General features: G+C 44.3%; 1 protein-coding gene across 1 annotated transcript in view; it reads right to left on the bottom strand.

The window, feature by feature from the left end:
• LOC139434853 (cocaine- and amphetamine-regulated transcript protein-like) overlaps positions 1 to 10,451 on the bottom strand; it is a 36,915-nt gene extending 26,464 nt beyond the window's left edge. The window contains exons 1-3 of the mRNA XM_071204907.1: positions 10,349 to 10,451; positions 10,123 to 10,264; positions 8,372 to 8,436 (exon numbers count right to left, since the gene is read on the bottom strand). Of these exons, the coding sequence (XP_071061008.1) occupies positions 8,372 to 8,436; positions 10,123 to 10,255 (198 nt within the window). The 5' untranslated portion in view covers positions 10,256 to 10,264; positions 10,349 to 10,451. The remainder of the gene's footprint in view (positions 1 to 8,371; positions 8,437 to 10,122; positions 10,265 to 10,348) is intronic.
• Positions 10,452 to 18,155: the final 7,704 nt, after the last annotated feature.

Genomic DNA, 18,155 nt, shown 5'->3' with positions numbered 1-18,155 from the left:
AGACACTGCGCAGCAGTGGGAACCAGACTATCCCCGGCCAGCAGGGGGCGACTAGAAGGAGCCTGTGCCCCTGAGTAAGAACCCTGTAAAGCGTCTGCAATATCAGAGGCAGTGGCGGGAAGGCATATAGGAGACTGTCTGGCCAGTCGTGCGCCAGAGCATCCTGCCCCATCGGGCTGGTCACCTCCGACCAGGAGAAACAGAGGGGGCAGTGCCTCGATTCTTCCGAGGCGAAAAGGTCCACGTTGGCCTTGCCAAAAAGGCTCCAAATTGTCTCCACCACCTCTGGATGAAGCCTCCACTCCCCTGATGGGGGTTTGTGCCGAGAGAGGAAATCCGCAACCTGATTTCGGTCTCCTGGTAAAAAGGCTGCCCGCAGACTGGTCAAGCGGGGAGACGCCCAAGACAAGAGGTTCTGTGAAAGCTGGAGCAGCTGCACGGACCTGGTGCCCCCTTGGTGGTTGATATGGGCAACGGCGGACATCTTGTCCGAACGAACAAGCACATGCCTGCCCGCCAGTTGGGGTAGAAAGTGCTTGAGTGCGAGCAGCACAGCCCGAAGCTCTAGCACATTGATATGGTGCGCCCCCTCCTGGGTGGACCACTGACCCTGAGCAGTTCTGCCCTGCCACACTGCACCCCACCCAGAGAGACATGCATCCACAGTGACAGGCTCCCGGCGGGATGGGACGACGCCCATGGGCGCACCTATCAGAAGATAGGCCCTGTCCCCCCAGCATGACAGAGAGCAGAGGCACAGCTGTGACACCCTGACTCTCCTGTGCCTGTGCCACTTGGCATCCAAGTGGAGGCTGTTCAGCCACATCTGTATGGGGCGCAAAGACAGCAGGCCTAAGGGCACAACGGCTGAGGCAGCCGACAGTGTGCCCAGGAGCCTGAGGAACTGGATGTAAGGCACCATCTTGCCCAGCCTGAAGGTGGGAAGAAGGTGGGAAATGTCGTCCACACAACGAGGTGTCAGATAGGCCCTCATGGCGACCAAGTCTAGGACCATCCCAAGGTAAATAACCTGTTGGGCATGGTCCATACAACTCTTCTCGATGTTCACTTTCAGGCCCAACCGGGCTACGTGAGACAAGAGGCGCGCCGTATCCTGGGTCACTTGAGGCCGGGATGGCGCGCCGACCAGCCAGTCGTCTAGATACGTCAGGACCTTTACGCCCTGCTTTTGCAGGGGTGCGAGAGCTGCCGCCACGACCCTGGTGAACACTCTTGGAGAGAGGGAGAGACCAAAGGGAAGCACCCGGAACTGATAGTGTTGGCCCTGAATGGCGAACCTCAGGAACTTCCGGTGATGGGGTGCAATCGGCACGTGGAAGTAGGCGTCCCTCAAGTCCACGGTTGCAAACCACTCCCCCTGTGTGACAACACGAAGGGTGTCTGTTGTGGTCAGCATATGAAAGGGCAGCACCTTGAGGAATCTGTTGAGTCCCCTGAGGTCCAGCACTGGACGGAATCCGCCGACTTTCTTGGTTACAAAAAAGTACGCCGAGTAGAACCCCTCGGTCTGAAACAGAGGGTCAACCGGCTCGATTGCGCCCTTGGCCAAGAGGACGAATAACTCTTGGGCCAGAGCTAAGGCCTTCGACGGGTCGCTGACAACTGTCATTCTGACCCGGTTGAAGGCTAGGGGCCGGCGTCGGAACTGCAATTCGTATCCCCGGGTTAGGATGGAAACTACCCAGGGGTCGGAAGTACAGGCAGCCCAGTAACTGAGCTGCTGCTGGGAGAAGCAGCCGACGGCCGGCCCCGGGGCTTCAGGGCCTCGCACCCCGGCCTCTGGAGCCCCTTGGGGGGCGCCGGTAAGGCGCTGGGGTAAGAGGCTGCCTAGAAGGCCGGCGATCGGGGGCCCGAAAGCCACTGGGAGGCAGTTGAGTGGGCCGCCGCGAACCACCACCATACGCTGGTGGCTGAGTGTGCCTGAAAGAAAACATGTTACAATCAAAATAGCACAACATCTCAAAATTGACCAGTACTTGAAAAACGATGTTTTTGCCTGCCATGTCTCGCCTTAAAATTTTTAACGCAAGGCAATTCAAAGTGCTTTACAAAAAATGAAAAGAAAAGCTAATAAAATAAACATTAAAAGGAAAAATACATGGATAAAAGTTACAGTGCAGTCTAAAATATGAATAGTTCAATTAAAAGCAGCGACAAAAAGAAAAGTCTTCAGCCTGGATTTAAAAGTAGTAAGAGTTGCAGCGGACCTGCAGATTTTTGGGAGTTTGTTCCAGATATTTGGAGCATAATAACTGAACGCTGCTTTACCATGTTTAGTTCTGACTCTGGGGACAGAAAGCTGACCAGTCCCTGAAGACCTGAGAGATCTGGATGGTTCATAATTTAGCAGGAGGTCAGTAATGTATTTTGGGCCTAAACCATTCAGTGCTTTATAAACCAGCAGCAATATTTTGAAATCTATTCTTTGACACACAGGAAGCCAGTGTAAAGACTTCAGAACAGGAGTGATGTGATCCACTTTCTTAGTGTTAGTGAGGACTCGAGCGTTCTGAATCAGCTGCAGCTTTCTAATAGATTTTTTAGTGAGACCTGTGAAGACACCATTGCAGTAGTCGAGTCTACTGAAGATAAAGGCATGGACAAGTTTTTCCAAATCCTGCTGTGACATTAGTCTTTTAATCCTAGATATGTTCTTTAGGTGATAGTAGGCTGATTTAGTAACTGTTTTAATGTGACTGTTGAAACTCAGGTCAGAGTCCATGACTACACCTAGATTTCTGGCTTTATCTGTTGTTTTGAACATTGCCAGACTGAAGCTCAGCGCTAACTTTTAAACGTTCTGCCTTGGCTCCAAAAACCATTACCTCAGTTTTTTCTTTGTTTAATTGGAGAAAGTTCTGACACATCCAGTCATTGATTTGTTCAATGCACTTACTCAGTGTTTGAATTGGAGCATAGTCTCCTGGTGAAATTGTTACGTACATGTGTGTGTCATCTGCATAGCTATGGTAACTTATGTTGTTGTTCTTCATTATCTGAGCCAGTGGTAGCATGTAGATGTTAAAGAGAAGAGGCCCCAAGATGGAGCCTTGAGGAACCCCACATGTCATATTTGTCAACTCAGATGTGTATTTACCTATAGAAACAAAGTTGTTTCTATCCTTTAAGTAGGATTCAAACCAATTTAGAACTGTTTCCGAAAGTCCCACCCAGTTTTCCAGTCGGTCTAGTAATATGCTGTGGTCAACAGTGTCAAACGCAGCACTGAGATCTAATAATACTAACACTGAAGTTCTGCCACAAGATGCGAGAAATATGAGTTGTTATTTCAGATTATATGTGCGGTGGATGCACATGATCTTTAGTTTGCTAGTTATTACGAAGATTACTTCAGGAAATTGTGTCTATACAACGTTTTCATTGTTACCAAGGTGGTTGCTAGGGACGCTGCTATCGATATTATTTCTGTTATGTTGTGTCAATCAATCAATGTTTATTTATATAGCCCAATATCACAAATGTTACATTTGTCTCAGTGGTCTTCACAGTGTGTACAGAATATCAGTATGACAATACGACACCCTCTGTCCTTAGACCCTCTGTCCTCAGACCCTCTGTCCTTAGACCCTCACATCGTACAAGGAAAAACTTCCGAAGAAAACCCAGTTTAAAGGGGAAAATGGCAGAAACCTCAGGGAGAGCAACAGAAGAGGGATCCCTCTCCCAGGACGGACAGACGTGCAATAGATGCCGTGTGTAAATTGAAAAGTTAATACATTTGCAACATAGGTAGTCCAAATGTTTGGAAATGCATGTGGAAATGCTTGTGTAACTGTTTAATGGTGTTATCTTTATTGCTATTCTCTTCCCCGTCAATGTATAGTGTTGGTCCACAGCGCAAACATATTAGTTTAACAAAATCCGCATCTAAAATTGTGGCATAGATACGTTATTTTCCCCTGTGCAATTCTCCATTTACTCAACAATAACACATAATTATCCTTGTGTTTATTTATTTGTTTGATTAATAAACACAAGTTGGAGTCCGTCATGACCGAGGGTCGGAGCAGCTCATTTGCTTTAGAGAATATTACATCCGGAAGTAAGTATTCTCTCCGCTTCGCTTGACAAACCCCATGATAGTCCTCAAGCTCTGTGATTGGAGAGTGTGCTCCGAGGGTTACGCCGAGCGTCGATCAGCACTTGAAATGGGATGGAACCACAGCAGACTGTCCAAAACTGGATTTGAACGGGTCCACCGTGTCCCCAGAACTACACATGCTGGCTATTGTGTTTCGCAACATGTTCTATGGCACGTCTCTACTGGGAGTTGTAGTTTTAAAAGACGTTTTCTTATTTCCCATAATAAGAAGTTGCCAGTATTAAACTGTGTACATCCCTGGAGGTTTAGGGGATAGGAAACACTCAAATGTAAAACATATAATTAATAAATGGGTGAAAATTGCTTGTGCCCATAATGGGCAGCATTAATATATATACCCACATGCCAGCTAAGGTCAGAAAAGCTTTATTTAACAGCTGGTCTTATGTCTGTGACCCCTCCTGTTGTTCATTGATAAGCCTGAAACATGTACTTGTCAAGGTTCAGAGGCACATTTTGCAAATATGGCAGAAGCCATTGATCATCTTAAGATAAGATATACTTTATTGATCCCAAGTTGGAAACATTTGCATGTGTAACAGTTGTAAATATGCAGTGGTATTTATTTGTAAATCATTTAGTATAATCACACAAATTCTGTGTTTTATATTTAATAATTCTGTGTTCTTTATTTATTGATTGTTCAATACCTGACAAGGCCGGAGATGAAAAACTTTGGTCGCAGGTTCCTCAACAGTGCATTACAAGACATCTATCAATATGTGTGTATACCTCCACCATTAAACTGTCATATTCTGCACATTTCTTATACTATCTACATACATCTTATATAATAATATAATACATATGTATAATATCAGTTAAAATAAGTGCTTCAACATAGCTGGATGTATACACAAAGTTTTTCATTCATTGCATAACTACACCGTTTGTGTATATGATATGTCAATAAACCTTAGAAAATCTTGAAATCTTGAAAGGGATGTGCAAAATAGTCATTATATACAGTCTTTAATTAAGTATTAGTAGAGAATAACGAGTAATAAATATACTTTATAGGGATCCTATTAATATCTAATAATAGAAATAATGAAATTCAATAACATGCTTTAACCACTAGGTGTCCCTTTATATCAGCTGTGCACCTTTATGTTGTAAATACAGCCTATCTACCAATTGGATCAAATATAAAAGTCAGCCGAATTAGTGTTGATACTGCAAGGAGACGTATTGTGTGAAAATAAATGTAAGATGTTGTTTAATTGCTGATATATTTATGATCCACGTCACGTTTTCAGTGTTGGCGGCAGTTCCTCATGTTTGTCTAGAAGTCTTCTCATCAGGGCTCTATACATAGAGAACTACGGCAGATATGTAATATGTAATGCAGCCGAACCGTGTATTACAATGCCGTTAAACTAAAGATCATGTACATCCACTGCACACATAATCTGAAATAACAACTCATATTTCGCGCAAATGACATCAAAAGGCATTTTAATGGCCAAACTAACTTTAAAATAGGCATTTTACACCGAGAATAAAATTTCGGCCATGTTTTTTTTTTTTTTCTGCAGGGAGAAATGTGAAGATCACGTGACATAGACGCCAGCCATTGGAATGAATGGTGAAAAAAAACGTAGGGATCTTACAATTTCAGAGGCGTTTTTGTAGAAATACTACATCCTACATTGTGGACCAACGTAGTTATTACACTTTTTTTTTTAGACTAGGTTGGGAAGAAAGATAGTTACGTCTGTAACTACGGTTCTACGAGTCCCGGATGACCGTCAGAGGCGGTGCTTTAGCACTGGATATGTCCATCACGCACATGCGCAGCTTGAGTACAAATAACAGCAAAGTCACCTGTGACCCATGTGACACCGGCTATATATGCCGGTGTCGTCAGAGGATCGGCACCCAGAATCTTCTCGCGAGCACACAAGAATTCTGAGTGACAGGATACTCTGGCAGTCATCCGGGACTCATAGAACCGTAGTTACAGACGTAACTATCATTCTATTTCGTCCCTACTGACCGCCAGAGGCGGTGCTTTAGCACTGGATGACTTATACCAACCATGTCATGAAGAATCCAAGCCCTTGCTCACTACTGGGAGCAGCGGAGCTCGGCAAAAGGACCACGCCCAAAGGATGCGGAGTGGCGACATTGACCCGATAAAACCTGGAGAATGTGCCAAACGATGCCCACGACGCCGCGGCGCAGATGGTGTTCAGGGGCACCCCTCTCAGGGCAGCCCAAGATGTTGAGATGCCCATTGTAGAGTGGCATCTCAGCCCTGATGGCAGGGGGTGGCCACTGGGCCCATAGGCATGTGAGATGGTATTGACGAGCCAGTGGGGCAGCCGCTATTTAGAGGGCCCAACCTCTTTTTGTGCCGCCATGGCAAACAAAGAGCTGCTCCTTGGAGCGCGACGGTAAGTCTCTGAGGCACGAGTCCGCCTAGAAGGCTGGCGACAGGGGGCACGAAAGCCCCCGGGAGGCGGATGAGTGAGCCGCTGGGACCTGCGCAGACCACCACTGTAAGCTGGTGGCTGAGTGTGGCTGCTAGAGGGGCCCCTGGGCCTGCTGGGAGTGGGCACAGGCCTATGAAGACCCGAGAGCTGCCGCTTGGTACAGGCAGTAGCCTCAATATACGCCCTTAGGGCACCCACAGGGCACAGAAACTCCGACGTGCCGTTCTCCTGAATGTCAAAGCGTGCCAGCTGGACAGGCTGATTGAAGTGGGTTTGGAAGCACCTTGGGCAGGAATGCCACATTTGCCCAAAGGGCAACACCTGAGAGTCCCACCTCGGGTAAGTATCGTTTATGGAGAGGACATGCAACTCCCCAACTCGCTTCCCTGAGGCTATGGCAAGCACAAATGGTGCCTTTGTGGACAGCCACTTAAGCCCCACCTGGGCCAGGGGCTCGAAGGGAGGAGATGATAGGGCATCCGGCAGTAGGGGCAGGTCCCAAGCCGGGGTGCTAGGGGGATGCTGCCATAAAGCCCCCTCTGAGGAAGAGGGACACTAACCTGTGGCACCCCACAGGGGGGCACGAAAGCGATCACAGAGGGCGATCACAGAGGGCGATCACAGAGGGCGATCAGAGGGCGATCAGAGGGCGATCACAGAGGGCGATCAGAGGGCGATCACAGAGGACGATCACAGCTTTGTTCTTTAGCTAAGAGACAGACTCCTGCCAGGACTTCGGGCCAGTAACTCAGAAATCATGATATAATGAAGTTTAAAACCCTCTGAATCCTCACAAGTTTGTATGGATTTCTAAAGTACAACATCACACGTGTATTTGTTTTATCTCCACCCATAGGTTTCCGGTCCTGCGACGCTGGTTCTCTTCTTAGCAGGCTAGATCTCCATGGTAACTTATGCTGAGCGGCTAACCTGCCCCGGAGCAGGTTAGGTTGCAGGCTAAGAGCTCAACTCAGTGAAAGCACCGCCTGCTGACCAATCAGAGCTCAGTGTGCAGAGTTTAAAGCGATCAAGTCATATTACAGGAGAAAGGAAATACAGAAAAGCTGCCGTCGCAGGAAAGACGGTCGGCAAAAATCACCGACTGTGTGAACGTAAACATGAATGTAATATCACCTCCATCTTCAGAGCAATCTGACTATTATAACATTAGCGTTAAGAAAGCTTACTTAAATATCTGCCACAACATAAGTAACCGGATCAGAGTACATTAAGTACAGTCTGCGGCATATCACTTCATAATGTATCATATGTTCTTATCTGAGTCAGCTGAGCCGTATCTGGCCATGCAACACTCACAGCGTCACAGACTGGATGCAGAAGTATTATTTTAAGCAACACATTAAGTTGAGGAAACACTCGAGTCAAATGTAATTAAAGTCAGATCGTGTTTTAGACGGGCAGTGATCATAAACCTGTTAATGTACGCATTCAAACACTTGTTCTGTTCCCAGCTGTGTTCACCTTGCAGGTGCAGCTCTGAGGCTTTGATCCTGATAAAGTGTTTAAGTCATGGATGTTTAAAGTTTAACTTCTTCATATTTAATTAATATTATAGTTGACTTTTCATTCAGGAAGTATGACGCTGCGCTGTCAGTGCGCTTCTCCATGTTTGTGATTGGTCGAATGCTCCAGATACCAGATCTACTTGATAACCAGCGTCGTAGTACAGTTTAGCGAGAGAGCGTATGTTTTGGATTAGGCCAACCGGCTAACTCAAACATATCAGGTTAGGTTGAACCAGGTTCGTAGTACAGGCCCCAGGTGTTACCCGGGGGATGACGCTGGCCTTCTTCTCCACGGAGAGAGACACACTGCTGTCAGCCTGATCCAGGAGAACAGCCTGCACACACACACACACACACACACACACACACACACACACACACACACACACACACACACACACACACACACACACACACACACACACACACACACACACACACACACACACACTAATTATTGAGTCTTACTAAAACAATATAATTTATTTGTACTCTATATTTGTTAACATTAACTCATGTTGTGTGTAAAGTATGCAGAATATATTCTGACAAACGGCAGTATTTAAGATTAAGATGAATTTTTATTAATCCCTCATGGGGAAATTATTTCTCTGCATTTGACCCATCCTAGTGTTAGGAGCAGTGTGCTGCCATTTTGAACGGCGCCCGGGGAGCAATGTGGGGAACGTTGCCTTGCTCAGGGACACCTCGGTAGCACTTGGTCTTTCGGGGACTTGAATTGGTGACCTTCCAGTTCCCAAGCCAAGTCCCTATCGACTTCGCCACCACCACCGTTCTGCTCTTTCAAAGATAGATAGATTATACTATGACTAGAATAAGATTTCACTTATATTATTAAGTATGATAAGCAGATGAAGATAAAACACATCATTTTAATATGATGATCTTGCAAATGTATTTATCTGCAATTTTCCAACATTTACCTTGTTTATTATTTCAAATTAAACCATATTTTAACCAACATTAACATTATTTACTGATTTTAAAACTCTACAGTAGTACGATTGATCTGTCTTAATTTAAGATCATGTATACAGTAAGTATTTAAAAATATATATGTTTAGCTTCATTATTGTTTATCTTTGTTAGTTTATCACTGGACATAAATATACACTGTTTCCACAACCCATGCTAACATATTATTAGTAGTAGACCAAAAAGGTAGATAGATATGTCACTATGTGTACAGATGTCCATTTTCACTTTTCACATTACTTTATAACTTAGATGACCAAATATGTACATGCTGACAGTTATTTTACTCTTATTTTTACTCATCTCCTATGTTATAGTTTTTTATTATTATTATCAGTTTAATTTTTTCTTGATTTTATTTATTTTAGATTTTATTAATCTGTGTGAATCTTTGCTGTCCTGTTTTTTCACACTTACCCTGTTGCTGCTTTGTACAACTGAATGTCCCCTCGGGGATTAATAAAGGTTCATCTTCTTATTCCTTTCAAATGCGTATTTTACCACCTAATAGTTTTTAATAATTATAATATTTTATAGATTTAGAAAAACATTTTCCAACATGACTTCACTAAACATTAGAAATGAAAAGTTATTTTCAGAATAAGATAATCATTTACCACATTAATAACCACACATTTGAAAACATTTGAACCCTCATTAGTTCCATTTAGATTTTCCCGTAAAACATTTTTATACAACAATCTTACAACCTTAATTAGGTATGATTTTACGACATATACTACATTTGTTATTTCTAATTTAACCATGTTTCAACCAACATTTTATAACCTTATTACATTAATCCATTTTAATAAGTTCAACACATATTTGACTAATAATCTTTAACCAGGTTCATGTATTAATATTTATCTTTCATTACATTATATTTGAGCAGGTTCTTCAAATCACCATTTTACCACCTTAACAGTCATTCTCTTTAATCATTTAAACATTTAAAAAGCAACATGGCTAGTTTCTTTCAGAATAGAAGCATGTAAATACGCTGCGGAGATCCTGTACGCAGACAGATGCCTCACCAGCTCTTTGTCTGTGAGTCCGAAGAGCATCTCCGGTGACCTTTGACCCTGACACAGGGAGGTCAGCAGGGACAGACAGACGGACAGGTAGACGGCCGCACGAACACTCTCCATCTCCAGGAACTGAGCAAAACACAGAGCATGGTTTTCTACCCCTGAACTTCTCAAAGCTCTAACTACGGAACAGGGACACGTGAAGTCACTCACAGAGATGACGAAGGTCCTCCAGAAGATCGCAAGTATGTTTTCTTCTGTGGTGGCTATGTGCAGCTCCTAGGACTCTTTCTTCGTTGATGAAACGGTGTCTTCCTCTTCGTAGCCTCCTCTCTGATGCTGGCTCTGCCCCCGTATTTATAGCTCCTGCTGCTGTCAGATAGTATTCATGTATTCAGACATCAGATAAACTTGCCGACGTGTTTGGCTGTGATCGATGACGCGTCTGTGAGGTTAATATTAACATGTCGATGGCGTCCTGTGTGTTGTTGTACAGAGGTCAAGGGTCAGACTGTGACTCACAGCAGGAGGCTAAATTAACCTCGGGGGGCCGTCGGATCATGGACAGGAGTTTCTGGAAATGATGAGTCTGTGTCTCTGTAGCAGCTCCTCAGGAGGACTAAGGAGTGCACATCTCTCCACCTGTAGGTTCACTTCCTATCAGAGGTCAGAGGTCAGGCCTCTGTCTCTCCTTCTTTTAGACACTGTTTGTTGGACTGACCTGAGATCAGGAAGGTGATTTAAGGATGACGCAGGAGAAAGCTGCTCGTGCCCTTTTCCTCGTCTGATTATCATCTCCAGGCTCCGTGTTTCATTAACGCAGAAATGTCAGGAAACCTTTGCTGCACACAGCCATCGATAATCGGGGAGTACAAATACATCATACTGTAAGTGTACAAACATACAGCCATCGATACTCAGGGAGTACAAGTACATCACAAGTGTACAAACACACAGCCATCGATACTCAGGGAGTACAAGTACATCACGAGTGTACAAACACACAGCCATCAATACTCAGGGAGTACAAGTACATCACATGTGTACAAACACACAGCCATCGATACTCAGGGAGTACAAGTACATCACAAGTGTACAAACACACAGCCATCGATACTCAGGGAGTACAAGTACATCACAAGTGTACAACAATTATATATATATTAAAAAAAAATGTAACCAAAAAAAAAGAAGCTCCATCCGTGCGCTGCATGTGCTCAGCTGGAAACCCCCTCAGACTTCATTCAGAGCAGAGCCTGGTCATTAAGTTAATTTGGTCGGGTGTGAAATCTAAAGTGTGGATCTTTCTGAGCGAGAAAAAAGGACGAGCAAACTACGACGGCAAAAAGTCTCGTCCATATCCACACCATCATAGTGCAGTTTCCTGAATGCCGGCTTCATAACAAAACACGGAGCTTAATTATCCCGACGACAATTGTCGTCGGGATAATTAAGCTCCGTGTTTAATTAAGGATTAATTAAGCTCTGTGTTAACGTCTGTTACTTTGTCAGATATGAATAATAGAAACTAAAACTAAAGTTCCATGTGTGTCCTCGCTGCTTGTTCAAACACACAATAAGAATCCTAACCGGAGCTTCTGCTGTTTACACCACTGACGGGCGGACCGCTGCGTCCGTGCGCTGTGACTCCCATGCGCTACATTTAATTGTATATTTCAAAGGTTTATTGTATATTAATTTCTATACGTTTTTGACGAAATATGTGCCATTACTATATTGATGCTAATGATGATGCACGGGAGGGCTACTCCCCATAAGCTATGCTTCAGCCCTCCCGCTTCTACTAATTTTGTTCATTTGTGTGTATGAATTATACGTTTTTGTTTTTGTATGATTTTAGTAGAATAAATTAAAAAAATATATATATATATATATATATTGTATGTGAAGCACAATGTACCATGCTGTTATAATATCACTCTTTATCAGCCTTTGAGACTGAAACCATTTTGGGTAAAAAAAAAAAAAAATAATAATAATATATATTTATAATAATAAACGTGCGGCGATTAGTCGACTAATCGCCTTAATTGACGACTATTGGTCGACTAAAACAATCTTTAGTCGAGGGCATCCCTAGTACAAACGCACAGCCATCGATACTCAGGGAGTACAAGTACAGGGTACAAGGTTTATTTCAGAACAGTTGCTCCATTAAAGAGAAAAGATAAATGAATGAACAAATAATCATAGATCATTTAAAGCTTAATGTGCTACAAAACCACATGTTTGTAAACATATTTATTTCAGTATTATTGCAGTGCAGTAAAGTAACTACCCCCATGTGTTCTTCTTATTGTGTAACTGTATTAATGCTTGAAATGCTCTCTATGGTTAATTGTTAAATGTGTCATTATACTGGATGTGTCGTTCATCCAACCACACACCCCCACCCTCGCCTCAGGTCTGCTGACGCTCACCTACTGCAGCCCATCAGAACAAAGCTCCGGGCCTGGGGTGACAGGGCTTTCGCAGCAGCTCTCAATAATAATACATATCACCTTAATGTGGTCACACATCTCATGGGTGCCACACGCTCCCCGACCACAAAAGTTTCTCCCGACACGTATTTGAAATCACAAGTTCCTATTCAGGATAACTTTAACATCCTCATAAAACACAAACCTCAAAATGTATGACCTTAGGACTAATACTGTGTGTGACCTTTCAATGACCTTATATGGGACATCTAAATGGTGGATGTGGATATGGGATTAGGCGTGTGAAGTGGAATGATGGTGGGCATTGTAACGAAGGTAACTTCGTTACTATGGACTGACGGCTTTGGGGGCCTTGTAATATTGCACATGTGGGTTTGCACTTTATATTACGACTTCCTTTTGCACAGTAATAATGTCTCTCAGCACTTTAGTGAACAGTTTGCACTTTATTAGCATGATTTGCACAGTACAGTTTGACATGGCCTATTTGCACATTTTTATATAATCTATACTATTTATTGATGTAGTAGTTGTTAAATGATTAAACCGTATTATTTGGAATGTCGTCTGACAGATGCTGGTCGGTGCTCGGCTCCACCTGAAAAGAAAGGGGAGTTATAGCGAGAGCGCCGAGAGTGTTTATGATTGTGTAAGATTGACAGCGGATGAGATTAATCATTGTGTGCATATGTCCTGTTTTAGTGTGTATATGTCATGACATTACGTTGCATTCATTGTAGAAGTGAACACTGTGTAAAGGTTACGTCCATCGCTTACCCATGCTGTTTCGTCCTGTGTCCGCTCCAGTGTGTTTGGCCAAAAGGTCCTCGGGGGGAAACAAACACTGACTAAAGAAGGTTCCGGGACGAACCAAGTGGCGGGATGGGCAGCGGGTAGAAGCTTTGCTGGATACAGCATGTTTTCAGTCAGTTGTTTTGTCCAGTTTGGTCCCTAGGGAAAAGTGGAGTCAGGATACTTCAACCAAAAGTTGCATTCATGGTGATCAACATGTTTACCCCACAGCAGAGGTCTCTCTAACTGTAGGAGGCCAAACCTTTATGTTGCCTGTAGCATTAGCCCCAACATTGCCATACCCAGTCATTCTTGGTAATGATCTCCCTACACGTTATGACCTAGTGCACAAGCCAGGTTGCAAGTCTGACAGGGAAAGATGTGAGGTTGAGAGCCTTGGGGCAACGGTCAGGGAGCCACTTAGCCAAGGTGAGGTGAAACCAGTCCTACAGCCAGTCAAGCCTTGTAATGTTACCACTAGAGCGCAGAAACTCGCTGAGATGCCTTTTTATGGGGTGAACTGGGAGACAAGTCCAGGTAAACCGCCCAAGACTAGAGCGCAGAGAAGAAGGGAAAAACTGAGGGGTACTCTGGAGAAAGGGTCACAGGAACCTTCAGAATTACCAGATCTGCTAGACTTCGACTTTCCCCCAGATATAGGGGCAGTACAGAAACTGGATGCCACACTGACGCATTGGTTTGGGAAAGTAACAGAGGTTGAGGGGGTTAAGCAAGACAACCATAGCTATCTGGAGGAGGCCACCTACATAGTTAAGCAGGGCATCCTCTATCAGCGCAAGGGAAATACTGAGGTTTTAGCTCTGCCAAAGCTATTCAGAACCAGAGTGATGGAGTTAGGCCATTCAATTCCATGGGCAGGTCATATGGCTTTCCAAAAGACTTTGCACAGGATTGGAAGTAGGTTTGGTTGGCTAGGGATGTATACGCAAGTCTCTCAGTTGTGTAGGTCTTGTGAAACCTGTCAACTTACCTCATTAGCCTGTGCACAACTTCAGCCATTGCCTATAATAGACACACCTTTTGAGAGGATAGCCATGGACATAGTAGGACCTTTAGAGAAAAGCTTCTCAGGACACCGTTACATTCTTGTTGTATGTGAGTATGCCACCCGCTATCCAGAAGCCTTCCCTCTCAGATCCATCAAAGCCAAGCAGGTAGCAAATTGTCTTGTTCATCTGTTCTCCAGAGTAGGCATACCTAGAGAGATCCTTACAGACTGTGGGACACATTTCTTGTCCAAGTTTTTGAAGCAGTTTTACCAAGTCTTAGGTGTGAAGGGCATTAATACCACCCCTTATCACCCCCAGACAGACGGGTTAGTAGAGCGCTACAATCAGACTCTCAAAGGCATGCTACGCAAGTTTGTCTCCAACACAGGGGCTGATTGGGACCAATGGCTTCCGTACCTGTTGTTTGCCTATCGGGAAGTTCCACAAGTGTCAACAGGTTTTTCACCTTTCGAGCTCTTGTATGGCCATCAAGTGAGAGGACCCTTGGATCTTCTTAAAGACCACTGGGAGAGTCCACAGCCAGGAGGAGAAAATGTTGTCTCATACGTGATCAAAATGAGGAAGAGACTTGAGGAGATGACAGCACTGGCACATGACAATATGGAGTCGGCACAGCAACAACAGAAAACCTGGTATGATCGGAAGGCCAGGGAGAGGGTTTTCAATCCAGGACAGAGGGTACTGTTATTGTTGCCAACGTGTGACAGTAAGCTGCTGACAAAATGGCATGGACCTTATGAAATTACCAGGGTTGTTGGTAAGGTCACATATGAAGTATATATGCCAGAAAGAGTAAAGAAATATCAGACTTTCCATGTCAATCTGCTCAAGGAGTTCCAGGTTCGTCAAGAGCCTATGTGCCAGTTGTTGGTATGTGCTGTCCAGGATGAGGAAGCAAATGAGAAGTTCTTTCCTGCCACCACTGCAACAGCAGAGCCCTTGACGTTGGACCTGTCTCATCTATCTCCCACCCAGCAGGAAGGAGTAAAGCCACTCCTTGACCCGGATCTTTTTAAAGAGACACCAGGTTTTACCTCACTGGTCCAGCACAGGATCCGTCTAACAGGAAATGCTCCAGTTCGGCAGAAGAGCTACAGGATTCCTGAACGGCTTATTCCTGTTCTACAAAAGGAAATAAAGATTATGCTGGAACTGGGGATAATCGAGGTCTCCTGCAGTGAGTGGTGCAGCCCAATTGTACTGGTTCCGAAGAAAGATGGATCACTTCGATTTTGCATTGACTTCAGGTACCTGAATGCAGTGTCTAATTTCGATCCATACCCAATGCCTCGAATTGACGATCTGTTGGAAAGGGTTGGCAAAGCTCAGTACATCACCACGTTGGACCTAAGCAAAGGCTACTGGCAGTTAGCATTGGCACCTGAAGCTAAGGAGTTGACAGCTTTTAGGACCCCATTTGGTATGTATCAGTTCAGAGTCATGCCATTTGGTCTCCAAGGGGCGCCGGCAACATTCCAAAGACTGATGGACCATGTATTGAGGGATGTCTCTGACTTCTCTGCTGCATATTTGGATGATGTGGTTATATTCAGCCAATCCTGGGATGAGCACAGGTTCCATCTACAACACGTCTTGCAGCGGATCAGAGCAGCTGGTCTGACAATCAACCCAAACAAGTGTGCTATCGCTCAAAGAGAAGTGAAGTATCTGGGCTACATCATCGGATTTGGGAAGATTAAGCGACAGCTGGGGAAAGTCGAGGCCATACAGTCGTTCCCTGTGCCCACTACCAAGAAGAAGATGAGAGGGTTTCTGGGGTTGGTCGGTTGGTACCGTAAGTTTGTTCCTCATTTTGCAGACAGGGCGGTTGTGTTGAATGACTTGACCAAAGCCTCTGCTCCCAACAAACTGAATTGGACCAATGAGTGTGACAAAGCTTTTAGAGACTTGAAAGATGCAGTCTGCGCTAACTCTGTCCTTCACACTCCAGACTTTGGAGCCCTTCACCCTGCAAACCGACGCTTCTGGAGTGGGCCTAGGGGCAGTGCTGCTGCAGGAGCAGGAGGGAGACTGGAGACCTGTTGTTTTCCTGAGTCGCAAGCTGCTGGATAGAGAGACTAGATACTCCATGGTTGAAAAGGAGTGTTTGGCAATGAAGTGGGCCATTGACTCCCTCCGATATTATCTGCTGGGGCGGCACTTCGTTTTGGAAACAGATCACAGAGCTCTACGGTGGTTGCATCGCATGAGAGATGCAAATATGTGCATCACTGGATGGTACCTGGCACTGCAGCCGTATGACTTCACCGTTCGCTACAGGTCAGGGAAGACCAATATAGTGGCGGACTTTCTGTCCAGAGTGTCGCAGGAATGAGACACTGTTCTCCTTCGGGAGAGGGAGGAGGAAATATAACGAAGGTAACATCGTTACTATGCCTTGTAGGGGTGTAACGGTTCACAAACATTTCGGTTCGGTACGTACCTCGGTTTTTAGGTCACGGTTCGGTTCGGTACGTTTTCGGTACAGCAGAAAAAATTATCACAAAACACAACATATTTTTTTTAAATTATTATTAAACTGTGAATAATGTATTCACTCAAATAAATACAAAATATAATAAAATAAACATTAAGGTGCAGCATTTCGATGAACTGAAATAATCTGTATTTGAACTTTACTGTACTAGTACTCACAAAACATAAACTATTAGTTTTGGGTTTTTAATTATTATTAAACTATGAATATTCACTCAAATAAATATAAAATAAAATGAACATTTAAGGTGCAGCTTTTCGATGAACTGAAATAATCTGTATTTGAACTGTACTGTACCTAAGCAGCCAGTTTGACATTAGGACTTGCTTGTCATTGTATTTTCATGTTTTTTTAAAGAAAAATGTACTTGTCCACATTGCTTGCCGAAAGGGCAGATCTGCTGGCACTAGCAATGTCTCCTGCTGTGGAGAACACACCCTCTCGCTAGGGACAGAGGTAGTAGCAGATACAGCCAGGTAGCGCTTTGCTAACATGGCAACATAAGGATATTTGCCGTTTGTAATAGCTTTGGCTCGGTCTGATGTTTTTGCGAGTGGTGGAGGCTTACATGCTAGTGGGAGTTGGGTTTGCACTTCAGTCTTTTGGTACCGGTGATATTCACGTTCGGGTGATGCCTTTTCAAATGAGTGTGCACGTTTGATGTATTGCCAGCCGCGTAACCAATGTTAGTTGAACAATGCCGACAAACAGCTTTGGGTCGGTCCACCTGTCTTTGTCCGTCATCCTTGTACGTAACTGCGAAACCAAAATGTTCCCAAACTGGAGACTTCAGTGATGCTGGAGGATTTTCGAGCTCAACTTTATCTGCGTTCGCCATTTCGACAGTTCCTCAAATTACTGACTACATTTGAACGCATCCCTCTGACCAGCTCGTCCAATGAAATGACTTGCTCGCTCTATGATGCGTTGAACACAAATTACTCTGAATGCTGCGACGCATCACCTGAGATTACTTCCAAGAAGTTGTTCACGTTCTCAATCTTTTACGTTTAACGTTATATTCGTTCGGTACACTTCGGTACACACGTGTACCGAACAGAAGGGCCCGTACCGAATAATTTCGGTACGGGTACGTGTACCGTTACACCCCTAATGCCTTGTAATATTGCACATGTGGGTTTGCACTTTATATTACGACTTCCTTTTGCACAGTAATAATGTCACCCAGCACTTTCGTGAACAGTTTGCACTTTATTAGCATGATTTGCACAGTACAG

Source organism: Pseudochaenichthys georgianus, chromosome 11 (assembly GCF_902827115.2).
Source record: "Pseudochaenichthys georgianus chromosome 11, fPseGeo1.2, whole genome shotgun sequence".
In the NCBI taxonomy this organism is placed as follows: Eukaryota; Metazoa; Chordata; class Actinopteri; order Perciformes; family Channichthyidae; genus Pseudochaenichthys; species Pseudochaenichthys georgianus.
The sequence above is the reverse complement of the archived record's forward strand: the minus strand, read 5'-3'. Positions and strand labels throughout refer to the sequence as shown.